A 15,317-nucleotide genomic window follows, 5' to 3' on the forward strand; every position below is an offset into this window, starting at 1 on the left:
AAATCCAAAGCTGAACCCCAGGAGCTGTGCGAACAAAGAAGAGAAAGGGAAATCCCTCACAGCAGCCTCAGGAGCCGCGGATTAAATCTCCACCATCAACTTGATGTACCCTGCATCTGTGGAATACCTGAATAGACAAGGAATCATCCCAAATTGAGGCAGTGGACTTTGGGAGCAATGATATATATTTTTATTCCTTTTTCTCTTTTTGTGAGTGTGTATGTATATGCTTCTTTCTGTGATTTTGTCTGTATAGCTTTGCTTTTACCATTTGTCCTAGGGTTCTGTCTGTCTGCTTTTTTCTTGTTCTTTTTTTAACTACAGTTAGTTTGTAGAGCTTGTTGTCATTGGTGGATTTCTTTTTTGGTTTGGTTACTCTCTTCTTTCTTTCCTTTTTTATTACTTTAAAATTTTTTTATTTTTAGTAATTATTTTTTATTTTAATAACTTTATTTTATTTTATTTCTTTTTTTCTCCCTGTTCTTCTGAGCCATGTGGCTGATAGGGCCTTGGTGCTCTGGCCAGGTGTCAGGCCTATGCCTCTGAGGTGGGAGAGCCGAGTTCAGGACATTGGTTCACTAGAGACCTCCCATCCCCTCATAATATCAATTGATGAGAGGTCTCCCAGAGATATCTGTCTCAACGCTAAGGCCCAGCTCCACTGAATGACCAGCAAGCTCCAGTGCTGGACACCCCATGCCAAACAACTAGCAAGACAGGAACACAACCCCACCCATTAGCAGAGAGGCTGCCTAAAATCATAATAAGTCCACAGACACCCCCAAAACACACCACCGGTTGTGATCCTGCCCACCAGAAAGACAAGATCCAGCCTCATTCACCAGAACACAGGCACCAGTCCCCTCCACCAGGAAGGCTACAGAACACACTAAACAAACCTTACCCACTGGGGCAGACACCAGAAACAATGGGAACGACAAACCTGCAGCCTGTGAAAAGGAGACCACAAACACAGTAAGTGAAGCAAAATGAGAAGACAGAGAAATACACAGCAGATGCAGAGGCAAGGTAAAAACCCACCAGACCTAACAAATGAGGAAGAAATAGACAGTCTACCTGAAAAAGAATTCAGAGTCATGATAGTAAAGATGATCCAAAATCTTGGAAATAGAATGGAGAAAATACAAGAAATGTTTAAAAAGGACCTAGAAGAACTAAAGAGCAAACAAACAATGATGAACAACACCATAAATGAAATTAAAAATTCTCTAGAAGGAATCAATAGCAGAATAACTGAGGCAGAAGAACGGACAAGGGACCTGGAAGATAAAATAGTGGAAATAATTACTGCAGAGCAGAATAAAGAAAAAAGAATGAAAAGAACTGAAAACAGTCTCAGAGACATCTGGGACAACATTAAACACACCAACATTTGAATTATATGGGTCCCAGAAGAAGAGAAAAATAAAGGGACTGAGAAATATTTAAAGAGATTATAGTTGAAAACTTCCCTAATATGGGAAAGGAAATAGCCACCCAAGTCCAGGAAGCACAGAGAGTCCCATACAGGATAAATCCAAGGAGAAACATGTCAAGACACATATTAATCAAACTATCAAAAATTAAATCCAACAAAAAAATATTAAAAGCAGCAAGAGAAAAACAACAAATAACACACAAGGGAATCCCCATAAAGTTAACAGCTGATCTTTCAGCAGAAACTCTGCAAGCCAGAAGGGAGTGGCAGGACATATTTAAAGTGATGAAGGAGAAAAACCTGCAACCAAGAATACTCTACCCAGCAAGGATCTCAATCAGATTTGATGGAGATATTCAAACCTTTACAGACAAGCAAAAGCGAAGAGAATTCAGCACCACCAAACCAGCTTTACAACAAATGCTAAAGGAACTTCCCTAGGCAGGAAACACAAGAGAAGGAAAAGACCTATAATAACAAACCCAAAACAACTAAAATGATAATAGGCACATACATATCAATAATTACCTTACATGTAAATGGATTAAGTGTTCCAACCAAAAGACATAGACTGGCTGAATGGATACAAAAACAAGACCCGTATATATGCTGTCTACAAGAGATCCACGTCAGACCTAGGGACACAAACAGACTGAAAGTGAGGGGATGGAAAAAGATATTCTATGCAAATGGAAATCAGAAGAAAGCTGGAGTAGCAATTCTCATATCAGACAAAATAGACTTTTAAACAAAGACTATTACAAGAGACAAAGAAGGACACTACATCATGATCAAGGGATCAACCCAAGAAGAAGATATAACAATTGTAAATATTTATGCGCCCAACATAGGAGCACCTCAATACATAAGGCAAATACTAACAGCCATAAAAGGGGAAATCGACAGTAACACAATCACCGTAGGGGACTTTAACACCCCACTTGCACCAATGGACAGATCATCTAAAATGAAAATAAATAAGGAAACACAAACTTTAAATGACATATTAAACAAGATGGGCTTAATTGATATTTATATGACTTTCCATCCAAAACAATAGAATACACTTTCTTCTCAAGTGCTCATGGAACATTCTCCAGGATAGATCATATCTTGGGTCACAAATCAAGCCTTGGTAAATTTAAGAAAATTGAAATTGTATCAAGTATCTTTTCCAACCACAATGCTATGAGACTAGATATCAATTATAGGAAAAAAAATCTGTAAAAAATACAAATACATGGAGGCTAAACAATACACCACTTAATAACCAAGAGATCAGTGAAGAAATCAAAGAGGAAAATAAAAAATACCTAAAAACAAATGACAATGAAAACACGATAACCCAAAACCTATGGGATGCAGCAAAAGCAGTTCTAAGAAGGAAGTTTATAGCAATACAATCCTACCTCAAGAAACAAGAAACATCTCAAATAAACAACCTAACCTTACACCTAAAGCAATTAGAGAAGAGCAAAAAACCCCCAAAGTTAGCAGAAGGAAATAAATCATAAAGATCAGATCAGAAATAAATGAAAAAGAAATGAAGGAAATGATAGCAAAGAGCAATAAAACTAAAAGCTGGTTCTTTGAGGAGATAAACAAAATAGATAAACCATTAGCCAGACTCATCAAGAAAAAAGGGAGAAGACTCAAATCAATAGAATTAGAAACAAAAATGGAGAAGTAACAACTGACACTGCAGAAATACAAAGGATCATGAGAGATTACTACAAGCAACTCTATGCCAATAAAATGGGCAACCTGGAGAAACGGACAAATTCTTAGAAAAGCACAACCTTCCAAGACTGAACCAGGAGAAGTAGAAAATATAAGCAGACCAATCACAAGCACTGAAATTAAAACTGTGATTAAAAATCTTCCAACAAACAAAAGGCCAGGACCAGATGTCTTCACAGGCGAATTCTATCAAACATTTAGAGAAAAGCTAACACCTATCCTTCTCAAACTCTTCCAAAATACAGCAGAGGGAGGAACACTCCCAAACTCATTCTATGAGGCCACCATCACCCTGATACCAAAACCAGACAAGGATGTCACAAAGAAAGAAAACTACAGGCCAGTATCACTGATGAACATAGATGCAAATATCCTCAACAAAATACTAGCAAACAGAATCCAACAGCACATTAAAAGGGTCATACACTATGATCAAGTGGGGTTTATCCCAGGAATGCAAGGATTCTTCAGTATATGCAAATCAATCAGTCTGATACACCATATTAACAAATTGAAGCATAAAAAACATATGATCATCTCAATATATGCAGAGAAAGCTTTTGACAAAATTCAACCCCCATTTATGATAAAAACTCTCCAGAAAGTAGGCATAGAGGGAACTTACCTCAACATAATAAAGGCCATATATGACAAACCCACAGCCAACATCATTCTCAATGGTGAAAAACTAAGACCATTTCTGCTAAGATTAGGAACAAGAGAAGGTTGCCCACTCTCACCACTCTTATTCAACATAGTTTTGGAATTTTTAGCCACAGCAATCAGAGAAGAAAAGGAAATAAAAGGAATCCAAATAAGAAAAGAAGAAGTAAAGCTATCACTGTTTGCAGATGACATGATACTATACATAGAAAATCCTAAAGATGCAACCGGAAAACTACTAGAGCTAATCAATGAATATGGTAAATTTGCAGGATACAAAATTAATGCACAGAAATCTCTTGCATTCCTATACACTAATGATGAAAAATCTGAAAGAGAAATTAAGGAAACACTCCTATTTACCATTGCAACAAAAAGAATAAAATAGCTAGGCATAAACCTACCTAAGGAGACAAAAGACCTGTATGCAGAAAATTATAAGACACTGATGAAAGAAATTAAAGATGATACAAACAGATGGAGAGATATATCATGTTCTTGGTTTGGAAGAATCAACATTGTGGAAATGACTATACTACCCAAAGCAGTCTACAGATTCAATGCAATCCCTATCAAATTACAAATGGTATTTTTCACAGAACTAGAGCAAAAACTTTCACAATTTTTATGGAAACACAAAAGACCCTGAATAGCCAAAGCAATCTTGAGAAAGAAAAACGGAGTTGGACAAATCAGGCTCCTGGACTTCAGATTATACTACAAAGCTAAAGTAAACAAGACAATATGGTACTGGCACAAAAACAGAAATATAGATCAATGGAACAGGGTTGAAGGCCCAGAGATAAACCCATGCACATATGGTCACCTTATTTTTGATAAAGGAGGTAAGAGTATACAATGGAGAAAAGACAGCCTCTTCAATAAGTTGTGCTGGGAAAACTGGACAGCTACCTGTAAAAGAATGAAATTAGAACACTCCCTAACACCATACACAAAAATAAACTCAAAATGGATTAAAGACCTAAATGTAAGGCCAGACACTATAAAACTATTAGAGGAAAAGATAAGCAGAACAGTCTATGACATCAATCACAGCAAGATCCTTTTTGACCCACCTCCTAGAGAAATGGAAATAAAAACAAAAATAAACAATGGGACCTAATGAAACTTGAAAGCTTTTGCACTGCAAAGGAAACATAAACAAGGTGAAAAGACAACACTCAGAATGGGAGAAAATATTTGCAAATGAAGCAACTGACAAAAGATTAATCTCAATAATTTACAAGCAGCTCACGCAGCTCAATATCAGAAAAACAAAAAACCCAATCCAAAAATGGGCAGAAGACCTAAATAGACATTTCTCTAAAGAAGATATACAGATACCGAACAAACACATGAAAGGATGCTCAACATCACTAATCATTAGAGAAATGCAAATCAAAAGTGCAATGAGGTATCACCTCACACCAGTCAGAATTGCCATCATTAAAAATCTGCCAACAATAAATGCTGGAGAGGGTGTGGAGAAAAGGGAGCCCTCTTGCACTGTTGGTGGGAATGTAAATTGATACAGCCAATGGAGGTTCCTTAAAAAACTAAAAATAGAACTACATACGACCCAGCAATCCCACTACTGGGCATATACCCTGAGAAAACCATAATTCAAAAACAGTCATATACCACAATGTTCATTGCAGCTCTATTTACAATAGCCAGCACGTGGAAGCAACCTAAGTGTCCACCAACAGATGAATGGATAAAGAAGATGTGGCACATATATACAATGGAATATTACTCAGCCATAAAAAGAAACAAAATTGAGTTATTTGTAGTGAGGTGGATGGATCTAGAGTCTGTCATGCAGAGTAAATCAGAAAGAGAAAAACAAATACCGTATGCTAACACATATATATGGAATCTAAAAAAGAAAAAAAAATGGTCATGAAGAACCTAGTGGCATGATGGGAATAAAGACACAGACCTACTAGAGAATGGGCTTGAGGGCACGGGGAGGGGGAAGTGTAAACTGGGACAAAGTGAGAGAGTGGTAGTGTACATATGGACATATATATACTACCAAATGTAAAATAGTTAGCTAGTGGGAAGCAGTCACGTAGCACAGGGAGATCAGCTCGGTGCTGTGTGACCAGGTAGAAGGGTGGGATAGGGAGGGTGGGATAGAGGGAGATGCAGGAGGGAAGAGATATGGGGATATATATTTATGTATAATTGATTCACTTTGTTATAAAGCAGAAACTAACACACCATTGTAAAGCAATTATGCTCCAATAAAAATGTTATAAAAAAATCTTGTTTAACCTTAATCCACTACTGTTAGATGTTTTGCATTCCAGGGACATGTTCTCCAATACACTTAAGATTCAGTGATATAATGGTATAATTTGTTTCATGCCCATGGCTATAAAATTAGTAAAATTCCACCATATTTCATGTTACTATAATTCAAGGGCATAAGAATTTAAATTTAATTCAGTAAGAGCAATAAGTATACTCTTTTCTATATTGGCAGCAAAATACAAATGTGACAGTGTTTAGATTTAATTATTAACCATGATTACTATGTCCTTTTCAAATTTGTATTCAAATCTGTATGATAAGTTAACCAATCATATGCTTTGGTAGTAGCAGTTAACCATTAGAAACCAAATAGCATTCATAGTCAACAAATGTAGATCTTGTTTATTTGCAAGAATGTAAAAGAAATTTGGGCTGGTAAGTAGTGCTTTTTTCCTTATCAAATGCAGGGTCATCGTCTTCCTTTTTTTCTAGTTAAAATAAATGGTTTTGTTTAAAGTAGAAGAACTGACAGTAAAACATGGCAATCAGTGGATGAGAAGCAAAGAACTAGTAAAAAATATGCAGCATCAATTTCTCGGGTCCTCAGGTTTAGTTTCAAATGAAAGTTTTCCTGCAACTCACGTTTTCTGAGGGTTAGTAGTGACAACATAGATAGCTTGCATCAGGCCTCAGCTCAGCTTTCTGCCCTCTCTTGTTGTGAACTGCATTTAGCCTGGGTAGCCAAGGTTTGGGCTGGTTCAGGTTGGCCTGATGATAACTAGAGAAGATTAACCCTCTCAGCAGCGATTCCAGTGGGGAGTACGAAATTGATTCTCAGTCTGTAGTAGTGCTGCCTAGTAGAATTTTCTGTGTTGATGGAAATGTCCTATAACTGTACTACTCAACGTGGTCATCACTAAACACATGTGGCTACTGAGCACTTGAAATGTGGCTAGGGTGAATGAAGGACTGATTAAAAGTTTACATAATTTAAATAGCTACATGTAGCTAGTGGCTACTGTATTGGATGGCCCAGGTGTGGAGCACAGTGGAGGGACATGTGTAGTGTAGGTTTGGCTGTTGTTAGAGAGGTTCCTTGGACTTGGGAATGCCTGGAGATCAGGCCAGAATACAAGGAATGGAACAGTAATAAACTTTACAACTAATAACTCTTCAAGGCTGTTATATGACAGGCATTGGACTGTATCCTATTTAATGTAATCCTTTCAAGAACTCTCTTCCCTTATTACACTGAGTCTGGGCCAGGCACTAGGCTCTATATTTTCTCTTTCTGTCTCTTTTATAGATTCTGAAGTAGAGGCCTAAGGAACACAAAGGGCATGACCTTGGGCTAGTCTGTGATAGTAGTGGAATTTGATCTCTTGGGCCAGATCTCTTATGCACATGGTCTATTGTCCTCTGTACTTTGCTGGTCAGTCCCCGGGGGCACAGGTTGCCTGGGAGCTCTGGTGTGGTTGTTTCATGCCCAGGCAGGATGAGCTGCCCAAGGCATAACCACAGTAATGACTGCTCAAGCAAGTGAAGGTTCAGCATTTGCTGAATATTTCTGGAATTTTGCAGAATAGGTGGTCATCTGGAAGACTGACTGCTCGAGCACAATAAAAGACAAAGAGATTGTCTGGAGATGAGGCAATAAAATGACTGAGAGGGAAAAGAGAATGCTGTGAGAGCTGGCTTACACATAAGAAATATCTTTCTGGTGTAATTACTAGGTGAAACCAAATGTTTACAAGATCCTACAACTCGGATGCACCCTGGTTATCTTAAAGGAGTGGTTCTTAACCCTGGCTGAACAGCTTTAAGAAAATACTGATGCCTGCCCCCCCCCCAGAACAATTGAATCCAAAGCTCAGGGGGTGGGGACCCTGCACCTATATGTATAAAAAATTCCCCTGGTGGTGGTAACGTACAGTGTGATGAAAGGGAAGTACCACATTCCATGGTGTATAGTAAACATACAGAACTGGTAACCTTCAGGTGTTTTAACAAATACAAGTATAAATGGCATTAGAAGACTTCACACAAGTTGCAGATGGCAAAGGCATAATGGGTTGTTATTAATAGAAATTAGTATTTTAAAATTAGAGGACCCTGTCATTTTTAGGTCATTGTCACAGAGCCTGAGCAAAACCTCTCTTGGTGATATGAATGGGCCATGGCTCTGAGACTGCATGGGATTCTGATGATAACATCATCATGACATAGCTTTTAAGAAATCTCCATGTGCTGAAAGCTGGCTGCCCTCATTTTTCAATGTACTTACTCTCAGTAGGTAGTTCACTCTTCCAACAGCACCGACTTTTCTCGTGTAATTCATAAATCCGATATTGCCTTCAGTGGAAGCATAGAACTCATAAATGTGAATGTCCCCAAATCTCTTGATGAATTCTCTCCACACATCTCCTCGCAAGCCATTTCCCAATGCCATTCTCACTTTATGGTCACGATCGTTTGGTTTCTGTAGCAGGACGAAGAAGAGACCAAGCTGAAACATCTTTGGAGCCTGTACTTACATATTAATAGTGGCCTTTATGTTTCTACATTTTTATGTTGGTTATGAGCTGACCTTAGTGCATGCCTTTTCTGTCATCCACACATATTACACCTACTCCCGCTACTAACACACACAGTATGGGCCGGCAGTGGGAACTCTGATTTAATAGTTGAAAGGCTTGGATTTTCCCATTTTGATTTGTCACTTGACAGAAGTAAGTGATGCCAACATTTAATCCACATCCAATCTAAAGCTTAAGTCATGTGTTGATTGTTTTCTTGATGAGGCTGGTGGATCTCAGTGAATTGCCAGAAAGGAAAGGCCCCATGGGAGAGGTCTGTCAGAGACTGACACAATCTGAAGCAATAATCTTCACTTGACAGTGACGAAGAAAACGGGAACACAGTCCAGGCAAAAAGAATCATTTTCTACAGTCATTCAAGAGAATTCATGTGGGGGCCTGGTGGGACTGGGGAGAAGACTCTTGATCATGCATTCGTCTAACAGATAGACCCAGTGGTCACAAGAGCAGGTAGAGCTGAACCAACACGATGAAACTGTTCTGATGGGATGGGAAGGGGAAGAGAGAGAGGAAGCTGGCTCCCAGTTGCCTGAGGTGGCCTGGGAGGAATATGCTTTGCTATAAATAAAAATCACAGAGGAAAGGCTGTTTTGGGTATAAGAACTGAAAGCAGAGCTTGTATGAGCAAGAGAGGGGGATGAGAGCTGGTCTGCTTTCCATTTATAAGGCCCTACAAATATGTCCAAACCTTGGGTAATTTTAATGATATTTTATATTAATAAGGCATTTGATGTGATGTCAGGAGATCACAGCCTGGAGGGAGGGACAGGTAAATAAGTATAATTTTAACTTGCAAAATCTGTAACTTGATGACCTCTACTCTAACAGAAAATAGGACAGAGTGGGATAGAAGTGCCAGGTGACTAGGATTCTCCCCTCCTATCAAATGTGAATTTCTTTGACTGAACAGCAACTTGCTTAAAAGAGCAAATGTTCTAAGGAGTATTTTTACCTTATTTCCTACTCTGTGAAATCACTGTGAAGTGATTTTGGAATAAGAGATCCTTTTTAAAAAAAAACGTTTGCAGAGAGAGGCTGGCAGTTCTCTGACAAGGGGAGGACCTTTGATATGGCAGTTAGAAACCAAACCAAACAAACCTTGAATTGGTTTCCATGTGAGAGAAGCCAAGGAGCCCATGGAGCAGCATGTATGCATTTAATTTTTAAGTAGCTCCTTGATCAAAACTCAGGTGGTGAAGTTCTTTCAGGAGTCCTAACCAGAGAGGTGGACGATACCTTTCACTAGTTAAAACTGGGCCTCTTGTGCCGTATTTTTGAGGAGGAAATGTGTAGAGAGAGAGAGACTAGGCGTGTTTTCATTTTCTTTCTTTATCTCTATTTCTGTTATTTCTGCTCTGATCTTTGATTTCTTTCCTTCTACTAACTTTAAGTTTTGTTTGTTCTTCTTTCTCTAGTTTCTTTAGGTGTAAAGTTAGGTTGTTTATTTGAGATGTTTCTTGTTTCCTGAGGTAAGATTGTATTGCTATAAACTTCCCTCTTAGAACCGCTTTTGCTGCATCCCATAGGTTTTGAATCGTTGTGCTTTCATTTTCATTTGTCTCTGGGTATTTTTTGATTTCTTCTTTGATTTCTTCAGTGATCCATTGATTGTTTAGTAGAATATTGTTTAGCCTCCAAACACAATTAAGTGTTTGTATTTTTTACAGTATTTTCCCTTGTAGTTTATTTCTAATCTATAGCATTGTGGCTGGAAAAGATGCTTGATATGATTTAAATTTTCTTAAATTTACCAAGGCTCACTTGGTGGCCCAGCACATGGTCAGTCCTGGAGAACGATCCTTGTGCACTTGAGAAGAATGTGTATTCTGCTGCTTTGGGATGGAACTCTATAAATTTCAATTAAGTCCATCTGGTCCAATGTGTCATTTAAGGCCTGTGTTTTGTTATTGATTTTCTGTCTGGGTGATCTGTCCATTGATGAAAGTGGGGTGTTAAAGTTCCCCACAACTACTGTGTTACTGTTAATTTCTCCCTTTATGGCTGTTAGTATTTGCCTTATATATTGAGGTGCTCTTATGTTGGGTCCATATATATTTAGACTTGTTATAACTTCTTCTTGGATTGATCTCTTGATCATTATGTAGTGACCTTCTTTGTCTCTTATAACAATCTTTATTTTAAAATCTATTTTGTCTGATATGAGTATTGCTACTCCCTCTTTCTTGTGATTTCCATTTGCATGGAATACCTTCTTCCATCCCTTCACTTTCAGTCTGTATATGTCTGTAGGTCTGAAGTGGGTCTTTTGTAGACAGCAAATATACAGGTCTTATTTTTGTATCCATTCAGCCAGTCTGTGTCTTTTGGTTGGAGCATTTAATCCATTTACATTTAAGGTAATTATTGATATGTATGCTCCTATTGCCATTTTCTTAATTGTTTTGGCTTTGTTTTTGTAGGTCTTTTTCCTTCCCTTCCTCTTTAGTTCTCTTCTCTTATGGTTTGATGACCATCTTTAGTGTTGTGTTTGTATCTATTGTAGTTTTTGGGTTTGCTGTTCCCATGAGGTTTTGATATAGCAGTCTATATATGTACAAGGTTGTTTTAAGTTGCTGGTCTCTTTCTCGCCTAGAGGAGTTCCTTTAGCATTTGTTGCAAAGCTCGTCTGGTGGTGCTGAATTCTTTAGCTTTGGTTTGTTTGTAAAGCTTTTGATTTCTCCATCAAGTGTGACTGAGAGCCTGGCTGGGTAGACTATACTTGGTTGTAGGTTCTTCCCTTTCATCACTTTAAATATATCATGCCACTCCCTTCTGGTCTGCAGTGTTTCTGCTGAGAAATCAGCTGTTAACCTTATGGGAGTTCCCTTGTAAGTTGTCAATTTTCCCTTGTTGCTTTTAATATTTTTTCTTTGTCTTTAATTTTTGTCAGTTTGATTACTATGTGTCTCAGCATGTTCCTCCTTCGGTTTATCCTGCCTGGGACTCTGTACCTCCTGGACTTGGGTGACTGTTTTGTATCCCATGTTAGGGAAGTTTTCAGCAGTTATCTCTTCAAATATTTTCTCAGGTCCTTTCTCTATCTCTTCTCCTTCTGGGACCCCTCTAATGCAAATGTTGGTGCATTTAATGTCCCAGAGGTCTCTTAGACTGTCTTCATTTCTTTTTTTTTTTTTCTTTATTCTGTTCCACAGCAGTGATTTCCACCATTCTGTCTTCCAGGTCACTGATCTGTTCTTCTGCCTCAGTTATTCTTGCTATTGATTCCTTCTAGTGTATTTTTCATTTCAGTTATTGTATTGTTCATCTCTGTTTGGTTGTTCTTTAGTTCATCTAGGTCTTTGTTAAATGTTTTTTGCATCTTCTTGATCCTTGCCTCCATTCTTCTTCTGAGATCCTGGATCATCTTCACTATCATTATTCTGAATTCTTTTACTGGAAGGTTGCCTATCTCCACTTCACTTAGTTGTTTTTCTGGGGTTTTATCTTGTTCATTCATCTGGGACATAATTCTCTGCCTTTTCATTTTGTTTAACTTTCTGTGATTGTGGTTTCCATTCCACAGACTGCAGGATTGTCTGTATCCACTTCTGAGAAGTCCTTTTGACACAATCTTTCTTTAAACTCCATTTTAAATTCATAGAACATGGGTCTCCTGTTGTGATTTTTTTAATTGTGGTAAAATACATACAACATAAAATTTACTCTCAACTATTTTATCTGTACAGTTCAGTGGTATTAAATACATTCATAATGTTATGCAAACATCACAATCATCCATATCCATAACTCCTTTCATCTTGTAAAATTGAAACTCCATACCCATTAACCTCCCTATTCCCCCCTTCCCTGTAGCCCTAAGCAGCCACTATTCTACTTTCTGTCTCTATGATTTTGAATACTCTAAGTACCTCATATAAGTGGAATCATACACTGTTCGTCTTTTTGTGATTGGCTATTTCACTTAACATAATGTCCTCAAGATTCACCCAGTGCTATGGGAAAGTCCTCACCCAGCTTACAGCTAATTATGACCCTCATAAATCTGTTGAATGTACCCCCTGAATCAGAATAATATGTACTAAGCCCAAACATCTTGGGGGAACACATTACTTCCCTCAAGTCAGTTATACATCTTTCAGGGGCAAGAATTTAGAGGTTCATTCAGCAATTTTGTTGACACATAGGATGTGCCAGATACAGATCTCGGTGCTGGGGATCTGGCAATCAACAAAGCTCCTGGTGCATGGAGCTTTCATTTAACTGGAGGAGAAAGATAACAGTCATATAAACATGCCGTAGGTCAGAAGTGACAGTGCCACGAAAAGCAGTAACCCACGAGATGCATGGTAAGGGGTAAGGTGGTATGTTTGAGAATTTGTAGGAGGGGTCTCTTTTATGAGGTGACATGTGGGCAGAGACTGAATGAAGTGAGGATAGAAAGAACTAAGGCAAGAGCATCTTATAATTCTTTATGTTACACTGCTTCTGTTACAGGCATACCTCGCTTTATTGTACTTTGCAGATACTGCATTTTTTCTTTTTTTTACAAATTGAAGGTTTTTGGCAAACTGGCATTGTCAGATGATCATTAACATTATTAGTAATAAAGTATTTTTAAATTAAGTTATGTACACTGCATTTTAAAGATATAATGCTATTGCACACTTAACAAACTACGGTATAGTATAAACATAACTTTATGTGCACTGGGAAACCAAAAAATTCACGTGACTTGCTTTATTGTGATATTTGCTTTATTGTGGTGGTCTGGAACTGAATCTGCAATATCTCTGAGGTAGTCTTTATATAAATTGAACATAACAGTTTCTTATAAATAGCAATTGATCAACTTAGTGATCCTTTGAGTTTGTTTTCTTATGATGAGTGAAAGGATTAAAGAAAGTAGAACCTTGTGAGTTTACTGCATTATATAGTCTAGTGGTTCTCATCTGGGGTTGATTTTGCCTGCCAGGGGACATCTGGCAATGTCTGAAGACATTTTGATTATCACAACCTGGGGGGATGGGGAGGGTACTACTGGCATGTCCTGGGTAAAGGCCAAAGATGCTACTATACATCCTATAGTGCATGGGATAAGTCCATACAGCAAAAAATAAATTGGCCACAAATATTATCAGTGCCACTGTTGAGAAACCTTCATCCAGTCCCCAGGCAGGCTGCCTTCTCTGATGAGAGCTGAGGCACTGGGCAGAAGGAACTCTTTCAAACAACCCCTTCAGGATATCTGGATATCTGCAAATAGGGCAGATCCAAAGCCCTTAGAGTTACTTACCTTTGGGGCATCTGTTCTAAGCTTGGTAACAGATTTTGTCAGATGGTTTCAAAGCCATATGGGGGTTTATTCATTAAGCAACATTAAGTAAAAGTTTCCTGCATGCCTGTGGTATAAGAGAGGGCAGGGAGATAAGATGTGGTCCCTGCCATCGAAGATTTTACAGCCTAGGGAGGATGGGAGGCATGAAGACAAACACCTGCAATCTGACAAGGGCCACAAAGGAGGAGAAAACAAATGAGGTAGGGGAAGGGAGCAATGACTTTTGTTGGGGTGACCCAAATAAGTTTAACATATGAGGTATCATTTGAACTGCACTTTGACCGTGAGTAGGGTTTAAACAGGTAGAGAAAGAAGCAGAGGATATGCTAGGTAGAGGGTCAGATGTGAAAACAGGTACAAAGGTAGGGAATAATAATGTTATTACAGCAGCTGCCATCTGGTAAATCCCCTGTGGCAGGTGTGGTGCCAGGCTCTTTATCATGAAAAGTAACTGTTGTGTAAACTGAAAACCGATATACAAGAAGCAGCTGAAACCTAGCATGACCCAAAGTGACTTGAATTCCCATCTTATGCATTTCGAAAAGATAATGAAACATGGGGAGTGTTACCTGGGGAGAGTTGCATAAATACCGAAGCAGTTCACCGATATACTGAATGACAGTGACGTTATATTTTCTGCAGTCATCCCAAAACTGGCTGGCTGAAAATTTGGACCGCAAAACAACAGTAGCACCTACAGAGAAGGCATAGAAAGTACTAATAAAGAAATGCTACCAAAAAAGTCCCTAATTATATTTGTCACTTTTGAAGTTTATAAATTAAAAAAAAATTATATATGAATTATATTCACAAACAAGTATTAGGTACCAATTATATTCAATGCAAAAAAAATAAATAAGACAGTTTTGTCCTATAGGAGCTTCCAATCTAATGGGGGAGAAGACACAAGTTTTTCTAAGAGTCAGTGTGCAATAAACAAGGTTCAGTGAGGCCCTAAGGGTGCACGTGTGTGTGTGTGTGTGTGTGTGTGTGTGTGTGTGTGTGTGTGTGTGTGTAGACTAATTCTGCTTGGGGCCAAGTGCTGAGAAAGGCATAGGATTTGAATTAGGTCTTGAGAAGTGAATATCGAGAAAGATGAGAGAATTCCTGGCGGAGGAAAAAGCATGAACATAAAGACAGGACAGTCCAGAAGGTTGGGGGATGGCCAAGACTCTGCTGGCCTGTGACTAGAGTGGTGAAGGCTGGGTGGGTCAAGGGAGATGAACCTGGGGAAGCAGCTAGGGGTGCAATCCTGGAGAGTTTGTAAGTGTCAGGTGGAGGAGCCTGACAGTTTTTTTTTTTTTTTTTTTTTTTTTTTTTTTTT

The 15,317-nt window shown here is 38.4% G+C and overlaps 1 protein-coding gene across 2 annotated transcripts in view; it reads right to left on the bottom strand.

Moving 5' to 3' along the window:
* SLC27A2 (solute carrier family 27 member 2) overlaps window positions 1-15,317 on the bottom strand; it is a 49,879-nt gene that overhangs the window by 10,550 nt on the left and 24,012 nt on the right. For both annotated transcript variants that reach the window (XM_007455538.1, XM_007455537.1), the window contains 2 exons: window positions 14,563-14,687; window positions 8,385-8,579 (listed from right to left, as the gene is read on the bottom strand). In XM_007455538.1, the coding sequence (XP_007455600.1) occupies window positions 8,385-8,579; window positions 14,563-14,687 (320 nt within the window). The remainder of the gene's footprint in view (window positions 1-8,384; window positions 8,580-14,562; window positions 14,688-15,317) is intronic.

This window comes from Lipotes vexillifer, unplaced genomic scaffold (genome assembly GCF_000442215.2).
Source record: "Lipotes vexillifer unplaced genomic scaffold, Lipotes_vexillifer_v1.1 scaffold24, whole genome shotgun sequence".
NCBI lineage: Eukaryota > Metazoa > Chordata > Mammalia > Artiodactyla > Lipotidae > Lipotes > Lipotes vexillifer.